We start from the raw sequence: 18,203 nt of genomic DNA, 5'->3' as shown, positions 1-18,203 counted from the left end.
CAATGACATATAGCCCACATCTTACTCACAGAATAAATTATATAATGCACTTCATAGTTTTTTTTAATCTAAATGGATGGCGAGAAAGAAGGTAGAATTACATACAAATTAAAAATGACCTCCTCACTGCATTTATATATATATATATATATATTAGGCCGAAACAGCAAAAAGAGGTGTCGTTGTCATAAAATAGTCTAATTCTTTTTGCTTTTAAACTGTCACAACTCACAGTATATGTTGATCTTTTCCACTTCTTTCTGGGGTCTCCTTTTGACTCCATAAAATTAACTAACCTCTAACCTAGCAACCTGCTCTCAAGGAGTTGAATGGCCCCAGTCTGGCTAATATACATGTCATGACTTGCCGCACCAGCCAGAGTCTAAACGGGTGTTTGGTGCAAGGTTCAATCATCTTTTCGCTAAATAATATTTATTTTAACATATTTTAATCTAAAAAATAATCGTTACCGCATCATAAACTCCCCAGATAAATCCTACCTACTAACACCAACCACCCCGAAAGAATACAACCTAGCTACTAGGCTAATACTATAAAGTGTTTTCTTGGTTGGTTCTTGTAATTATAATCAACCAACTACCATGGGATTCGTTTATATTTTGAAGAGCTAGCCCTAACGCTATAATATAGATTGCCACGTCTAAATATTGCATTTATCATATCGTTCACATCTATCTGCCCACTCACCCTTGTTCTTTAAGAGCATCGAAGATCTCCCTGTAATATTTTTGTTGTCTTACGAATGCAATAATTGAGTTTCTGATTTATTTGGAAAGGCTAAAAAGAAGGCACGGGCTCTCAGTTTGTGAAGGCTTACCACTAAAATGTGTCGGCTAAAAGCATCACAAATTAACAATTTAAAAGGGTGCGTAAAGGCAGCATGATACATAGGAGATTACTTTATAAGAATTAATTGGAGTAGGAATTAGGAAAGTTTGGAAGACATGTCGTAAAGTTACTTTGAAGCACATATTGCTGCTGCAGCAGCAGCTGATCTCAGGAAATAGGACTAATTCATGCAATGATTGTGCCCATAAGAAAAACAATATTGCGGTAGAAACAAGACACCACTGTGAACTCTTTGAGTGGAAGCATTCTCTGTGGAGAAAGATCAGTGGCAGTGAACTTGTTGGCAATATATCTAAAGTGACCAGACAACGGTGAGATGCAAAATTAAAGTCTAAAATTAATCATTCCGAAACGCCAAAAGAAAAGACACATCACCTTTGAGTATAATAATATTTAAAAAGGGAAGATATTTTATATATATATATATATATATATATATATATATATATATATATATTTAAAAAAGGAAAAGGAAAAAGGAAAAGGAGAGACACCTGATATCTTATTCTTTTAAATATATTATGTTAATAAAGGGAAAGGAAGATATCTTTATTGAAATTTAAAAATAAAAATAAAGAAAGCAGACCATTTGCGTTATTCAGTCTGAACCTAACGAGTTAATTAGCTATTTTAAATATTTACAAACACAACATATTAATCCATTTTTATCTCACAGAGAATAACAAAACAAAAACATCATATCGGTATCAAAGTTTGTGAAGCTTGGATTGCTCCCAAGTAATCAGCGAAAAAGAAGTGGCATCCAACTTCATTTCTTCTGTTGCTACTACTTTCATCACTGCAATTAAAAAAAAAAGTAATATTTTGTTTTTTTTATATTGATACATTTAAAAAATCTAAAAATACAAAATAAAATAAAATGATAGTTCCCACTACACCAAACAATCCCTCAGTTAGTGAAAGTGCCACAGTGATTCATGTTCATATTTTTGCTATATCTTCATGCGTTTAATGCTTTATGTTTCATGAAAATTTAATTTTTTTTATATATTTAAATTATTTTAATGTGTTGATATTAAAAATAATTTTTTAAAAATAAAAAATTATTTTAATATATTTTTAAATAAAAATAATTTAAAAAATAAAATATATTTTTAAATAAAAAATATTAAAAAACAAATAAAAACACCATAAAAAGGCAGTATTTTTTTTTGTCTTAAATTGTCTACTTCGCTAAGCATTGACAAATTTAAACAAATTCCAAACATAGAATAACTGCACAAGTGAAGAGTAATCTTCTCTGTATCAATCACTGATAATAATTACGTGCTACCTAACAATATTGATTGATTTCCTATCTTCTCGTAAAATTTGTGATACTTAAAACTCGTATGGCAACTTGACTGGCCACATTTTTGCTAAAAGTTTAATTTTTTTTAGTATTTTTAGATTATTTTAATGTGTTATATTAAAAATAAATTTAAAAAATAATATATATATATATATATATATATATATATATATATATATATATATATAAAACATTTAGAAAACAATTACTATTACTGCACCAAATACTAACTTAGCATCGGCTGACTAATAAATACTTCATGCTTGCTACCGATGCGTCTTGGCTTCTTACGTTGCAATGAAAAGAGTTTAAATGGGTCATGTTTTTTGGACTATATCACCATCATGGATTCGTGACTGTATTTTTTTTAATACCATCTCTTTTAAACAAAATGGAAAGACGAACTGCTCTAATTATCTTGGATTTTTCTTTTCAGGGCTCATTTGCTATTATTTGTGTTTTCTGTATTTTTAATTTGATGTTTTTAATTTATTGAATAACATTTTTTTTTCTGTTTTCCCCATGCTCGAATCACTTGGATCACAATTTAGCAGGTTGAACTCGACCCATTTGAACCCATCGTGACCTTGGTTTGACTCTCACACCCTCTATGGCCAGGGCATCCAACTTCAGCCTGAACCCTAGGTCCTCCCGACCGTGGCCCAACCCGTGCTCCATTCCCGTTTAACCATTGGTAGTCTCATGTTGCCCTATCTTTCTCTTGTTACCGTTGAAGCACAAAAGCTAAGCAATCAAAGAGTAGAGAAAATTCATCCTCCGTAAGAGTAGTATAAAAAAAAAGCAAGTGAAAACAGCAGAAAAGTGCAGCAAACCAAACTCAGCCATTACCTTACTCCACACCCAACACAATACCTTCCTCCCAAGACAACCAAGGCACAATCCTCCCTCCCAAGAAAACAAAAGCACTAAAATAGCCGTATTACCATTAGTACACCTCAGAATTTTCCATCTTTTCCTCTCTGTTTTTCTTTCCTCGAGAAAGTTAGAAGAAGGGAATTCAATTCCATTCCCTTCTTACAAACAAACCCATAAACAAAAGAAAGAAATAATTCAATTCTATTGTTTACAATTTTCCCATTTTGTCATGACTGAAACCATGGACACTACAACCTCAACAACATCAAAACAACCACAAATTTCTGAAATGTTTTCAAAATTTGCACTTGCTTTCAAGACCAAAACTTTCGAATTCTTCGCCGATGAAATTTCTGACACCGACGAAGGCTTCTCCCTCCTTGACTCTGCCGAGGATTTTATCCCTGACCAGAAAGTCATAATCTTGAAACCTGACCAACCCTTGAATCAAAATCAAGAATTTTTGTCACAGCAAGAGTTGAGAGTGAAAAAGAGTGAGACCCAGATCAAGCATTTAAATACCCAGCTGGCTAATACTTTGATTTCTTCAGTTTTTGCTAAAGTTTCTTCATTTGAAGCTTCTTATTTGCAGTTACAAATTGCACACGTTCCTTTTAATGAAGAGAACATTAAAGTAGCTGATAAGGCTTCAGTTTCAGTTCTTCAAAGGTTGTCTGATTTGAAGCAAGTTTATAGGGATATGTGTAAGAATCCTGATTCTGGTGATGATTTGCCAATTGGATCTTGCTTGGAAGCTCAAGTAGAAGAGAATCAAAGCAAGTTGAGAATTATGGGGACTGTTTCTAATAGTTTGCAAGCAGAGATTGATAAAAAAGATTGCGAGGTTTCGGCTTTGAAGAAGAAATTGATTGAGGTACAAAAGTCCAATTCTTTATTGTCTAAGAGGTTGCTCAGTAGTTTGAATTTGAATTCTAAGGTCTTGTTGACTGTTAAGGTTTTTGATTCTGTGCTAAATGATGCTTGTAGAACAATGCATAAGTTTACTAAGATATTGGTTGGTTTGATGAGAAAAGCTGGGTGGGATTTGGATTTGGCGGCCAATTCTGTTCATTCTGATGTTGGTTATGTGAAAAGAGGGCATAATCGTTACGCATTTTTGTCTTATGTTTGTTTGGGGATGTTTAAAGGTTTTGATTTAGAAGGGTTTGGTTTGGAGAGTGACGGTGAGATTTTATGCAACGGGCATGACTCTGTTTCGGTTAAGAGTAATAGCGCGTTGAAGCAATTACTTGAGCATGTATCTAGCAATCCTATGGAGTTGCTAAGTAGGAATCCTACGTCTGAATTTTTGAGATTTTGTGAAAAGAAGTATCAAGAGCTTATACACCCAACAATGGAATCCTCGATTTTCAGCAATTTCGATCAAAATGAATTTGTGTTGAATTCATGGAGGTCACTTGGGATGTTCTATGAGTCATTTGTTAACATGGCTAGTTCTGTATGGACACTTCATAAACTGGCGTTTTCTTTTGATCCCGTGGTTGATATTTTTCAAGTGGAAAGAGGGGTTGATTTTTCAATGGTGTATATGGCAGATGTCACGGGGAGATGCACCATGCCAGGTAAAACCAGGCTGAAGGTTGGGTTCACAGTGGTTCCAGGATTTAAAATCGGGAGAACAGCTATCCAATCTCAGGTTTATTTATGTGGCTCAACATGTACAGAATAATTGTTTATGTTTTCTGCCAAAGCAAAGCAATTTATGTTTTGCTTGGAATCTCTGCACTAAATTTGAACATCAAGGGTTTGCAACTGTGGCCAAACTACAGGGGCACAAGAATCCGAAGGTAACAGGTCAGGGTTTTAATGCATACACCAGTTAAATATGCTCAAGGAGGAATTGGAAATATATATGCTCAGACAAACCAGCTATTTATTGTGCTGTTTCACCAGGCATTAAGAGCAACTATGGCATGCAGCTCTTGGCTATCTTTTGATGTGCAGTTATAGGATTATACTTACAGTTAGGTTGTGAATTTACACACACCTCCTTTCATCTTTCTTTCCTTGCTCCAAGTCCCGTGTAAAAATGGCTGTAAATGTATGTTTTTAACTTCTCTGTTTTGGTATTGATTGCAAGCTCTCTTCTAACTCACACTACACATAGTGAATTTGACCTTAGCCTCCTTAGATACATACAAATTTACTTGGAATGGAAAGTTGAGCAATAACATGGTTCTGTTCATCATAAATTGTGTGTTGAAGCTATTTTTGTTAAGTGCCTGAGAGCGCACTTCTTGGATATTAAGCCAATGGAGTGGGCAATATTCCATTTCCTTTTTATCCAAGTACTTTGGAGTTCTTTTAGGTTTTGGATGGATAACTTTCATCCATTTTGTCTTCCTTTTGGCTGTTTAGAATATCTGCATTATATTATATGTGAAGCAATTAGATTGAGAATCCATCTGTCCGTAACACATCTTCTGACTTGACCAATTGCATTTTAGCTTTTGCCAATGTTTTGGTTGTTTGATTTTATGCTTAGTTTGACGTGTCTGAACTTAAAGATTTTTCCCTTTTAACTCCACGTTGTATGTCAAAAAGAATGTTTTAGATAGAGTATCTTACAGATTTGGCTTCTTATTAGTTGCTGCACTGATTTAGCTGTTCCTTGGCTAGCTTGTTAATGTACTACATTTATTGGGTTTTTATGTTGCCATATGGGGTGATGGCTGAAATTATGAGTTCTTCTCTGCTGAATAATGTGTTAATGATTGTCTTTTTTGGGACCATTGGTCTTTAAATGATAACGGAATATAGACTTCCAGTTAGGCAATTGCATTGTTCAATGAATTATCTCATTACTGATAAAGGCATCGGGAATGTGGGAGCTGTCATCATTTGTTTACTCTGTTTTGTTGCTTATATGCACAAGTTTGTATCAGTGCTCAAGTTTGTTTTGCTAATCTCTGTAAAGCTGGTTTTGTAATGGGTTCTTCACTAATGAATGTTATAAAAACATATTCATGGTTGCTTTTTTCTTCTAGTCCTTTGTATTGAAATGAACAGTGGTGCTTAGGCCTTCTAATTAGGTCAATCAATTATTCATTCAATGATTTATTACTCATACTATCAGTAATTGCTTATCTGTTTTGTTTGCTTACATGCACAAGTTTATTTAGTGCAGATGACATGTTATCACACAGCATCCCCCTCCCCCTCCCTGCGTTCCCTTCTATGCTGTTTCTCCACCTGATCTTGTTTCGTAACTATTCCTATAATGTTGTTTGTTCGAATAGATTAGGAGCAGGGTTAATGTTTCTGTAAAATAGTAGGTAATAAATCATTATGGAATATCTAGGTCTAGGTTTACTCTTCCATGGTTCTGCAGTTCCATTAGGGTTCAACATAATATACCATAAAAGTCTGTTGTTAATAATCAACAATCCCAGGCACCCCATGAGGAGCGTAGTTCTCTGGGCATCCTCTCTCTTTGAACATTAGTTCAGGTTACTGTTTTTATACAGCTAGCTGAACATATATACTCCCAGTAATCTGTAATGTTTTAGTTGTTGGGTGTCCACTTTTAGTGCACATTTAAAACTGGGAAAATTAATCAGTATTCATTATATAGTTGACACCAGACACCATTAACTGGAAACCTGGTTTGGGTTATTGTTACATGCTTAGATTGTGCCCTATTTAATTACTCCTGTTTTTGCTCCTTGATCCTGTTCTACTTGCTATGGATGCTTCATTTTAGAAATCCAGTTATGAAATCTGTATCAGCAACAAGGACAAGCAACGAAGTACAAATTGTTTTCACTAAAATAAAGCTCAGCTGTGTGGATCATGTGCCTAAAACATGTCTTATTTCGTACGGAAGAAGGATTCACACATCTCTACCTTTAGTTTTTCAAAACCTTTTTGTTTATGGAATGCTGATGTAGTTTATCAGGACTAAACTCCATTCTTTTTGCTGCTTGCGTCCTTCCATTGGTGATGAAGCATTTGACAAATATTTCAGATAGAAATTCAGCTTTGCATGACTGCCATCTAGATTAATGGAGTGATAGGCTGACCTTTGGTTGATGGATCTGACCTGATGGATGAATGTTCGCCTCAAAAGCAAGTCCCCTGAAAAATATGGGATTTTTTAAATACTTTAAGTAGATAAATATAGGAAGATAAAATAATATATAAAAAGAAAAATAAAATGAAGTTGTAAGGATTTTGATAGGCAGGGTTGTGTGTATCAGGTTAAAATTCCAATCCAACCCAAATGGCCGGAAAAAATCCATTGTTACAGCCGTTTGGGCCTGAATTTTATTTTATTTTGTGTGTTATCAATTGGGTTTCTCTAATGAATGCAAAGTGTTGGGGTTCTTCTGGAATGATAAGCAACCATGATTTTATTTATTACTGCTAAAGGGATCTGGATATCTTCTGGGAACAAGCGGTATTTGCTTTTTTAACATCAGTTTCTGCAAACCACCATCGCTGTTTTTGTTCGTTTCTGGAACACAGATTCTCCTTATTGGTCACGTTTTTATTGGTCCAGTCTTCATGTGAGTTTAATTATTAATACAAAGGTGGTCTTTGTTAGCCTTTTCATAAGATTCGGTTTACACTATCTGCTAAACGAGACAGAACGTTGTTGATATATATAGCGTTGGCCCAACCTTGTTCCACAAGAAGGCCCTGATTTGCCAGGCCAAGACCAAGCCCAATCAGTGCTTTCAAAGAAAAAGATAGCCCCAAACTCGTCCCACGTCAAGGCTCTGATTTCTAGGCAAGGCCCTGGCCCAGTATAGATAAGTAATTAAATTGATAATAAAAAATTTCTAAGAAAATGTGAACGATCAAATTCTACTAACAATGAATATAACTCCTATAAATGCTTCTAGAGGATGTATTTGTGTTTGAGTAATTAGTCTGATCTAGAACCACGGGCAGACTCTTCTGATCTAAACCTCAACAATATCTTGAGAAAATAAAATACCAAATACGCTGTTGTTTTTAGGGGAAAAGTCGAAATATTTCATTATCATGGGAATAAAGCGTTGAGGAAACACCATTTAGGGGAAAAAAATAGAATCAAGTTTTAAATCTCAGGGATCAAGCTGAAAATGTTAACAAAGGTGGACCAAATTGAATATATTTTAATCGGTGGGGGTTAAAGTTTTTATTCCTAGGCTCCTATAGCCCTACTGCATGCTCCCTTGATTCGTGCTGGCGCATTTGGATCTAGAGTGTTAGAAATTGTTTTAGGCTATAGTTTAAAGTAATTTTTATTTAAAAATATATTAATGTTTTAAAAAAATAATTTTAATATAAGCATATTAAAATTATTCAAAAAAATTAAAAAAAATTCATTTTAAATGTAAAAAAATCTAATTTTAAAAAAATACGGTTTGCATTTTATTTCTAAACACTTACTTGTAACTTGTTTTGCCCCATCCTAATTCTTCTTTGCTGTAGTTTTATTGATTCAACATGGTTTGCCCTAACCCCTCTCATAATCAGGGAAATATAATCTATCTTTATCATTTTTATATAGATCATTGATTTTTTATGCTTTATTATGTATAATATTTTGTACAATTAGATCTATAAAAATAATTAATTTAAAAATAAAAAATCTTGACCCTAATCCAGGCACAATATTGATAAAAATTAAACTGTGATTCGATTCTAACTCGTTCAATTAGGACATCTAAGGCAATGCTTGTGAAACAGGACATTGATGGGTAGACAACACACAAAATAGAAGCAGAAAGTGATATTCATGCATCAATAGGGAGAGTAGCATGCATGCACACGCGATAGGGTAAATATCTTAGTTTGTAATATATTATTGTTTTTAGGCAATATAGAATTGAATTTTTACAATATATTTTAGCCCAAATGCAATTTGTTCTTCCGATACAATCTTATTTTATTAAGTTATGACAAATATTCATTTCAATCTCTAATATTTTGAACATTTATCTTAAGACACATAAGTTATGACAAAATACACATTTGCTTCCTCTTTCTAATAATCTATTTCACGAATATTCTTATTAACAAGAACTAATTAAAAAGGGGAAATCATTGCCTACAAAGGAACACTGTACTCAGCCTCGTTTGGTATTAATCCAAGTAGTTAATCTTCTTCTTCTTCATAACTTATTAGTTCCACTTTTAACTGATCAATTATTTGGGGTATTTGGTTGCTTAGAAACAAAATTTTTTTTGAGAAGAGAACTATAAACTTGTTTGATTGTTTCTCCACTATTCTTTATCGGGTTGCTATTTGATTGCATACTCAGGATTCAAACTTCACTTATACAGGAAATGACCTCTTAAAATCTTCTGATGACATCAAATTGTGGTGTAATAAGAAATTTTAGGTAGTCTTCTTATTGTTTGCTGTAATAGATTATTTTTTTTCTTTTTTTCATATTCCTTGTATTTATTTTTTTATGGCCTTCTTAATATACTCTCGATGATTATAAAAAAAAAGAAGAAGAAAGAATGCTACTTTCCTATTCATAGTTTTTTCCCTTTAAACAGCAATTTTCTGCTGATTATGTTCTTGTATTGCTTTTTTTTTTTCCAAGTTGGGTTTCTTTCCCTCCAGGAGTTTAATGAATCCTTGACTTGAAAGGGAAAAAAAAAAGATGTTAATTTTGGCTTGGTATTGATAATACTACTCAACGGGTAATGCTCTTGAAACAATCATCACCACCTTTTATAATTTCCTTCAAATAAGCACACACACAGATCATAACGTATCCCTGCCTCAACTTGCTCCAAAGTTTACACTATTATAAACAGCATGAACACAAATTACTCATTATTTGCCTCCTTTTCTTGGGATAAATTCACCTATCCATACTAGTTCATCCTCTTTTTTTCAACTAATATATTCAATCAAATATATATTTATCACGGGTTAATTTGGTGCTCTATTTTTTCTGGCTGTTAAAGATTTCTTTTTACAAGTTCTCCCTCTCTCAAGTTTCAGATTAAACTCCTTGTTTTTTCTGGAGTTAAGCTTTTGTGAACCACCTTTGCTTGGCTTTAATTTCAGTATTCTGGAGCTGAGCTCTGGTGGAGTGGAAGATCGTAGTTTACCTTCAACTCTTACTACTGGAGGAAAACTTAATTGACGAACCGGAGATATCGATCTTATCCAGTTAAGTTATTGTGGCTTCATGAAGATATATATCATCTTCAGTATAATCACCAAGTCCCTTCATTTAGAATGATAAGTAGTAGCACTATTGGAGTTGCATTTCATAAGCAGGAATAGTTTATTGACCCATTCAAGAAAGCTATTTGTGCAGCAATTGATTACGCGCACACATCAGTCCGAGATATCAGATATATGTATTTCCTATTGTGCAGGCTCATAAAGTCCGTGCCACTGATTGAGGATCGCCATCACTTCATTTTGATTGAGGAAAAACAATTTACAAACGAACAAACCATACAAAAATCTCACGTTAACAGATGTGTTAGGTGTGGAGTTTGTTAGTCTCAGAATTTGTTGTTTGTATAGATAATGAATTTCTTTGGATTTCTATGATGTGCTCATATGTCTCTTCCTAAACCCCATTTATTTCATACTCCATTCACTTTGAAAACCATTATCAATTTCAGTTTTCTTCGATATATGATTGTTCAATTCGCACGCGAGAATGTACTCAAAATTGTTCTATAAACTTTACTCAAAATTAGTGCCAAATGTTCAATTAATGCCGCAGTTTCATCATCCTCACCCTCACCTTCATGCCAACTACTGGAACCAGATTGCAGCTGCCGCTAGTTACTGTACTATTGTTGATCCGGGACAAGTGATAATAAACAACCAGCCGGACCCAATTAATGGTCCATGAAATCCCTCCCATTCAATGACATTTGTCCTGAATATTAACAGAGGCAATACTGTCTTGCACTTCGTGATAACATATGCACCTTCCTATTTTGTGCTACTCCCACAATAAGGTTGAGAAAATTTCACTTGAAGATATATATAGCTAAAACAAACAGACATCCGGGCCATTAATCATTGAATGTCTTGGAACAAACTCTGGTAGTATGTTTTGTACTATATATGGAATATAGAAAATAAAGAAGATGATTAGATAAGAGAAAAGGGATTTTTTTGAATGGTAAATTAGTACAATCCTCTAATGTAATTAATTAGCAGAATACTCTGCAGATGTTCAGTGAATGTGATTATATGTGAACTTTGAATCTATTATGCTAAGCACAAAATTGTGAAAGCTTTTCATCTGATATTTTATGAGGCATTTGTTTGCTAAAATTATGTTGCCTGTAAAATTCTCTTTTTATGAACTTCGAGAAATTAATATATAATGGCTTGTAAATGCAATTATTTTTAATCGAAACAATAAGATATACGTTCCATACTTGGTGTGCTATGTGCATATGCTTCTGTAGCTTGAATTGTCAAACTACTTAACACTCCTATAGTTCTATAAAACTGTTGGATAAAATCGTAGGATTGTCGATTATTACTTAGTTGGCAGCGCTAACGTTTTGAGAACTAGCAAGTATCAACATCATAGATAGGATGCTTTTGGGGAGCTTTAGCAGCTAGGCTTCACATACATTGTAGAATTCAAAACCTTCTCCCAAAACATTACCAAAAAAGGCCACCAGCAGCCCCTATTCTTAGGGGTTTTCTAAAAAGAAAGCTTAAAGCAAGGACCTAACGACAGTCAAAGAAAAGACATGGCTATATAGAGAGGGAAGTAACAGAAAACTCTAATAGCTCCACTTCTCAGTAGGGAGTGACACCCACATTTGCAGGAGCGAAAAACCCATCTTTCATGAGCACGTCCTCTCCTTCCTGCAAAAAAATAAAAAATATTTAAAAACTAAAATGCCCTTGTCAATAGGCTTACTACGTACTCCAATTCTAAATAGTTTGCATGACAAAATGTTAAAAGAAGTGTTAGATTTCTTAGGGTTTCAATCAAAAGTACCTGTTGGCGCACGTTAGTTTTCTTCACGGGTTGATCAGGCATAAGTCCGAAATGGATATGTGGAAAATGGGCCCACTGAAACAAACAAACAACAAATTAAGAAAATTACTAGCTAATTAAATAACTAATCATAGCTAATGTAGCATTGGCTGCATCATGAAACCATGTGTAAACATTAATAACATTTTGAGTTTTCATGGATCTCACATTCTTTGCAGCTGCGCTAAATGCTTCTCTGTGACTTATATCAGGGTTTCCTGCTTTGATACGTTGGATCTCGTCCCTGCAAATTGGTACATAATAATGTCAAGATCATGCATGTGCTTCATAGAAAAATACAAATTTCTGACAATTGCAATTCATATAGAGAATTTTTTTTAAAAAAAAATTAACACCAAATTCAAGTTTTAAGTCTTGATTTTCATCACATTAAAAATGTAAAGTTTACAGTAAGAATTTTACTTACTTGATAAAGCGGTTGTAGGCAGATGGGACTCTTTGTCTCTTTTCTGGAGCTGAACATGTAAAACAGAGACATAACAACGACAAAGAAACAGACAGATCTTTGAAATCACTTCGCTGACTTTGTGTAAGATTTCTGCTTTTATCATCTCTCTCTCTCTCACCATCATCATTACTTCATCATCATCTAGGATCTAATCAGTCTAATATCCATGGATTCTGTATCTATATTTCCGGGGGAGAAAACTGAAAACTCTCTCTCCTATTCATTTGTAGTAGAAATTATATAAAGGTAAGCTACATTATACATTTCTGGGTCCATAATGAGATAGTACATGCAGTGAAAGAAACTGAAAGAAATTCAGTGACCCATTTGAGCGAAGGTAACATCTGTTTGATGATGGTAAAATTTGGGCCTGTTAGTTAAATTCTTCTATATTATAAAAAAAAAAAGAAGTTAAATTCTTCTAGAGAAGAAAATTAAAGGGAGAGGTACCGACACAGATGGGATAGCTACGAAAGCCTCAAAGAAATGCAATTGACCTACTAGGTGCAAATCTACAGTATCCCTTTTGGTAGCACTAAATAAATGTTGAATAGCATCAAGAAGGCTAGACATGATAACATTGTCCAAAAGATGCTTGGTACATCAAGCAAAACCAAGATATCTAGGGCACTGTTGTTTTTTACATACCTTTTTTTGATTACTTAAGACTATAGCTACTATGTGTAAGAAATGCAAAAATGCAATGGTGATTAACAAACTTTAAAGAAAGTTAAAGGGGACTGGTGAAGTCACTTAATAATGACTCAAAATTTGTTGGAGTGCTGCTGCTCATATATAGACCAGTGAAAAGGCCATTGATATGTCAAAGAAATGAGGTAAGTGTGAAGAATCTCACGTCTATTAACCACTGGTGGTTTAGGGATCTCCTCAACACCTCGAATTGGCATAACAGATTCATTTGGATTTGGCTGATTGATCATCAAACTTGGCGGTACTCCAGTACTCCTCATTCCCTCCTAGAATTACGCCGGTAACCATGGAAAGCCAACAATTAAATTCCAAGTTTAGATTTATTTCCATGCATGCTTATCTATATAATTAAGAAATCATGAAAGAGAAATCAAAGGAAATTTAGTCTTTTTAACTGTTTTAGTGCTCCAAACCCTAATGTATAAAGGGTATAATTAAAACCACAAAAAGAATGAGTAAAAAGAGAAAGCATTGATATGTTTGAAACCCTAAGATATCTTGATATACCAGGATATTAATCTGAGGATTGAAGAAACCATGACCAAGGTAAAATTGATTAGCTGCAGGAAGTAGGCTACGCATGTTCACAGAAAATAGGTTGGTGCAGTGACCACATCGAACCGTAACAGTCTTGAACAAGCTAGAGCAAGGTACACTCACCTATAACACCAACAAGAGATGTGACTCAAACCAACCTTAAGAAATTCATTGAAGAATAAGAAAAAGAAGAAGCCAATGAGGGTTCGCTCGATTGGCTCGGATTCAGGTTCAAGCCTACACTAATGTAACAGAAAATTAGGGATAAGAAAAAATGGGGAGAAAATGATACCGCGAGGACAGTGTCACAGAAGTTGCAAGGGACATAACAAAGCTGGTCTGATGAAGAGAGGTGATCCGGTGAAAAGGCAGCTGAAGAGGATGCCATTTTTTTTATGATTCTTTCAGAGATTTTGTTGATTTGATTGATGGATTGACTGATCGGTGGATATTTTGAAAGAACAGATAATAATCCTCTTCCTCGGATCTAATCTTCTTGATTGTTGACTTGTTACTATAGCTAGCAAAAGAGAAGAGAGAGATGTGGAAAGAGAGGAACCTGCTACTACTAATATACTAGGAGATGGAGCAGAACCAGAAACGATACACTTTCTCTCTCCGTTTCTTGACATTATAATTTTTTCTTTATTTTTTATTTTTAAACGTTTTTACATGTTTTTTTGTTGTATGTAAAGTTGTTGATGTATCATAAATAGTGCACAGAATAGAGTGAGGGAGGGAGAAGGTTAAAGAGAAAGCAAATGAATGGTTGGCATTCCAAAAAGGAAATGGATGTGTGTGCGAGAGAGAGAGAGAGAGAGAGAGCTAGCGCAGAGGCGGCAGAGGTGGGGGAGCGAGAAAAGGACGTTTGCATGGGCTTTGGCTCATTCACCAGTTGTTTTCATAGTTAAGATGGGTGAGAAGGAAGGGAAAACCTTCATTTTCTTGGTTCCCTACAATTCCATGGTGCCCTCGATATGAGGCCACAAGGAAAAAAAAAAACTGACGCTCTTACACCCTCGTTTTGACTCAATTAGTAAATAAAAGCCCTAAAACTCGGGCACCTGCCTTCCTACACTTTGGTTATTTATTTGACTTCTAATTATAAGCCCTGCCTCAATCCCAGTTTGTCATTTCATTCTGTTTTGGTTTCATAAGTCTTGTCTAACTGATGAGATTCAGCTACTTGCTTTTCATAATTAATTAACTATCCGTTCCTAATTCTGAGGCTGTTTAGTGCAATTTGAAAAAAACGCTGGAGGCCTGCCTCCATCTATACTTCATTTTCTTGTATCACTGCTAGAAAATTAATAAATAAAAATAAAAATATTAAGGGAATGTTCTTGTTAGTAAATTATATTGTAATGAATTTTATTAATATAAATATTCTCTTAGTTTATATTGAAGAAATTATAGTAGAAAAAAAATTAAAACAAAACCAAAACGTATGATAACGTGTCATTTGTACCAACATAATTACCGATAATTTTAATACATTTGGTAAAATTCATCGGTAAACTCGTTAGTAAATTGTTCACATCTTCTTAACATTGTTCATCATGTCAATTACCAACAGAATTGTTGACGGAATTTTTCATTAGTATTTTTCAAAGAACTCTAGAACTATTTACTTCTCAATTGCACTGTTAATTACTGTCTTTTATAGATAAAATTACCAACAGATTGAAAAATCATCGATTTTATTTGGCAGGTTTTTGAAAAAAAAATTATTAAATTGAATATTTAAACTAAATATTATAGACAAAATCACCAACATATTAAAAAGTCGTCGGTGATATTTGACGGTTTCTTAAAAAAAATTATTAAATTAAAAATTTAAATTAAATATTACAAACGGAATCACCGATGGAATGATTAAAAATATTAATATTAATTATCCATCGGTAAAATACTTCAATGAAAAGACTAGAATCCTTCATTTTACAACAGACGAACCTCTTCTTCTTCTTCTTTTTCTTCTTCCCCTTATGTAAAAACATTAACATCCTCTTCTTTCTCTTCTTTTCTCAACTCCTTTTTTTTTCCTCCACGCTCAGGTATGTCCTCTCCTCTCTTTTTTCTTTTTTTTTAATTAACATACTTTATGAATTTATTTTTTTTCTTTTTTTAGCTTCATTCGGAACTATATTAAGGTAAGATTTTTCTATTTTTTTTGTTTTTTTCATTATATTTTTCTATTTTATTTTTAAATTTTTCCGTTCTTAATAATTGTATGAATGTTATTGTAGGATGTTTTTTCATGTGAGATCAATTATTAGTTGATTTATTTATAGGATTTTTAAATAGATTTAATTATTTAATTATTTTTCTAGTTTGGTTAAATAGATCTTTTAAAAAAATATATGTTTAAATAATCACCGACGGAATTGCATATGGTTTGTCGCTTATATGACAAGTTTCTCGAATGAAGTGGGTAATTTTTTTAGCGCGTTTTCCCATCAATAAATCCATCGGTAATAATATTTTATTATTATCGACTGACAAAAAAATTACTGACAAATGATTCACCGATGAAGCATTTTCGTCTGTGATCCCGTCAATAAATTAATTACCAATGGAATGATAGTACAAATACCGATGAAAAATTCTCTCAGTAAATATAAGAATTCTGGTAATGTAATAATCATTCATAGTCTGGCTAATCCTACAAGATAATTTCTTAGTTTCTCTCTCGATTTTCATTTTATATTCATCAGTCATTTTTTCCTAATCATTTGTGATAGTTTCAGATGTCTGGTGTCGCTCTTTATGTGCATTAGAGATTTGTATATCACATGGATTGTTAATCATCAAATTATTTTAGGTCATGCTACCTTTTTCTTCTTCTTCTTCTTCTTCTTCTTCTTTCTTTTTCTTGTCGAAATTGCTTTTGAAAATTGTTTGTGAGTATATATGTATATATAAATTGTTTTTTTTACTAGTAGCAGGGGTTTATATGTGTATATTTTAAGGATACTACAATTTATGAAGGAGAAAGCTTAATAGAATAGCAACAATATAAAAATATTGAAGATTTAATAAGCGAGGAGAGTTGCAGGTATGAAATCTGAATTCACAGTTTTATTATCTAAAAATAAAATATTTAGTGGTTGCCTCCTTAAAAGATTTATAAGATCTTTAAATATATTAGAAAACCCTACATATGCAAGAAAACAAATAGAAATATGAAAACATAAAGTAAATAAAAAAAGTCCAAAAAAACATAGAATCCAATAAAAAATAGAGATAAAATAACAAAATTAGCTCAGACAGAAGCACTCGAGCTTGAAACTTTATTATGGAAGATAGATAGTTTAACCAGTGACTATATGATTGCTCATAAAAACATTACCCATAGAATTATTTAAAAAAATTTAAACCTTATCTAACAATCAAATATCCTATTATTGCAGTTTTAAAGCTGTTCAAAGGCTGAAACTTTCCCTATCTTTTACTGCTAGTTTTGGATTAGCTCAGGTGATTTGTTGAAGTTATATCACATACAAAATGCCCAACAACTTGTTAAGAAAAAAAAATTGCCACCGCCAGTAAGTGTTATGGTTCATCCTATGAGAAAAAAGAAGAAGTTAGAAACACGGGAGAATAGTGCCAAATGGTTGGCGAGGCCCACTAATTAAAGGATCATAAAGTTTTATGATACATGCTTAATGTGGTGATCCCAAGCATGGCAACGAAAATAGACTTGTTGCAGAAATGTTTACAGCCCTCGACTTAAATCCCAGATTTTAGTAAATTCTTCCGTGCCTTTCAAAAACTCAGACCTCGTTGAACGAAACTACAAACATCCCGTAAAAGCACCTGAAGAGAAACCAATCAAATTATTGTAGTAATAATTATAAGAGGGAATTCATCACCACATTAGTATGCTTCTGTATAGTATAAATAACAAAAAAATAAATAGCATATAGAGTTTGGAAACATTGAAGCTTTTATATCTTTTCCGATTTGACCACTCAGGTATCTCCCTCTCTCGCCCTCCCACGCACACATGTATGCACAGAGATACGTAGTTGTCAGGGGCACCAGGAAGCCAGAGATACTTTATTATTTGAATTTACTTTCTTTGTCCTTGCATAGACTTCTCTATCTTTGGGACAAGTTTTAGCTCGTTTAGTTAGCCCACTAGCCTACACTGTATCACCTATTTATAGGTTTTACTTTCTCTTGCAACACCCCAGGTTTGCTAAAAAAGATGGCGATCATTTTTTCTCTGAATTTTTTGAAAAGCATCACCATCCTTCCATCGATCCTAGCTCATGTGTGCAAATGGGTGGCTTTCTCTTCCCTAAAATTGCTTTTAAAGGGAAGATTTTTCAGTCACGCGGTTAGAAATGACAGAGAGTCCTGACTTGTCATTCTAAATTAAGTTTCTTATATATATATAGAATTAATTAACAGCATTCAT

The 18,203-nt window shown here is 33.5% G+C and overlaps 2 protein-coding genes across 2 annotated transcripts; one reads left to right on the top strand and one right to left on the bottom strand.

Annotated features, from left to right (window-relative positions):
- The first annotated feature begins 2,880 nt into the window (after window positions 1–2,880).
- LOC133681451 (protein GRAVITROPIC IN THE LIGHT 1-like) lies at window positions 2,881–5,174 on the top strand. The gene has a single exon (XM_062104500.1). It carries the CDS (start codon window positions 3,288–3,290, stop codon window positions 4,746–4,748), a length of 1,461 nt encoding a protein of 486 aa, XP_061960484.1. The 5' UTR covers window positions 2,881–3,287; the 3' UTR covers window positions 4,749–5,174.
- A 6,345-nt stretch (window positions 5,175–11,519) lies between these two features.
- Window positions 11,520–14,504, bottom strand: LOC133682125 (axial regulator YABBY 1). The gene is made up of 7 exons (XM_062105387.1): window positions 14,070–14,504; window positions 13,748–13,900; window positions 13,386–13,506; window positions 12,488–12,536; window positions 12,229–12,304; window positions 12,022–12,096; window positions 11,520–11,885 (listed from the first exon to the last, which is right to left on the bottom strand). The coding sequence occupies exons 1-7, from the start codon at window positions 14,163–14,165 to the stop codon at window positions 11,817–11,819; spliced, it is 639 nt and encodes a 212-aa protein (XP_061961371.1). The 5' UTR covers window positions 14,166–14,504; the 3' UTR covers window positions 11,520–11,816.
- Between the last annotated feature and the right edge of the window lie 3,699 nt (window positions 14,505–18,203).

This window comes from Populus nigra, chromosome 2, assembly GCF_951802175.1.
Source record: "Populus nigra chromosome 2, ddPopNigr1.1, whole genome shotgun sequence".
In the NCBI taxonomy this organism is placed as follows: Eukaryota; Viridiplantae; Streptophyta; class Magnoliopsida; order Malpighiales; family Salicaceae; genus Populus; species Populus nigra.
Note: the sequence above shows the minus strand (reverse complement) of the source record. Positions and strands in the feature narration are given on the sequence as shown.

Coding starts and splice junctions, on each gene's coding strand:
- LOC133682125 (XM_062105387.1), bottom strand. CDS start 14,165: ATGGCATCCTCTTCAGCTGCCTTTTCACCGGATCACCTCTCTTCATCA. Junction 12,305..12,487: donor GCCTACAACCGCTTTATCAA/GTAAGTAAAATT, acceptor ACCAATTTGCAG/GGACGAGATCCAACGTATCA. Junction 12,097..12,228: donor TTAGCGCAGCTGCAAAGAAT/GTGAGATCCATG, acceptor TGTTTGTTTCAG/TGGGCCCATTTTCCACATAT.
- LOC133681451 (XM_062104500.1), top strand. CDS start 3,288: ATGACTGAAACCATGGACACTACAACCTCAACAACATCAAAACAACCA.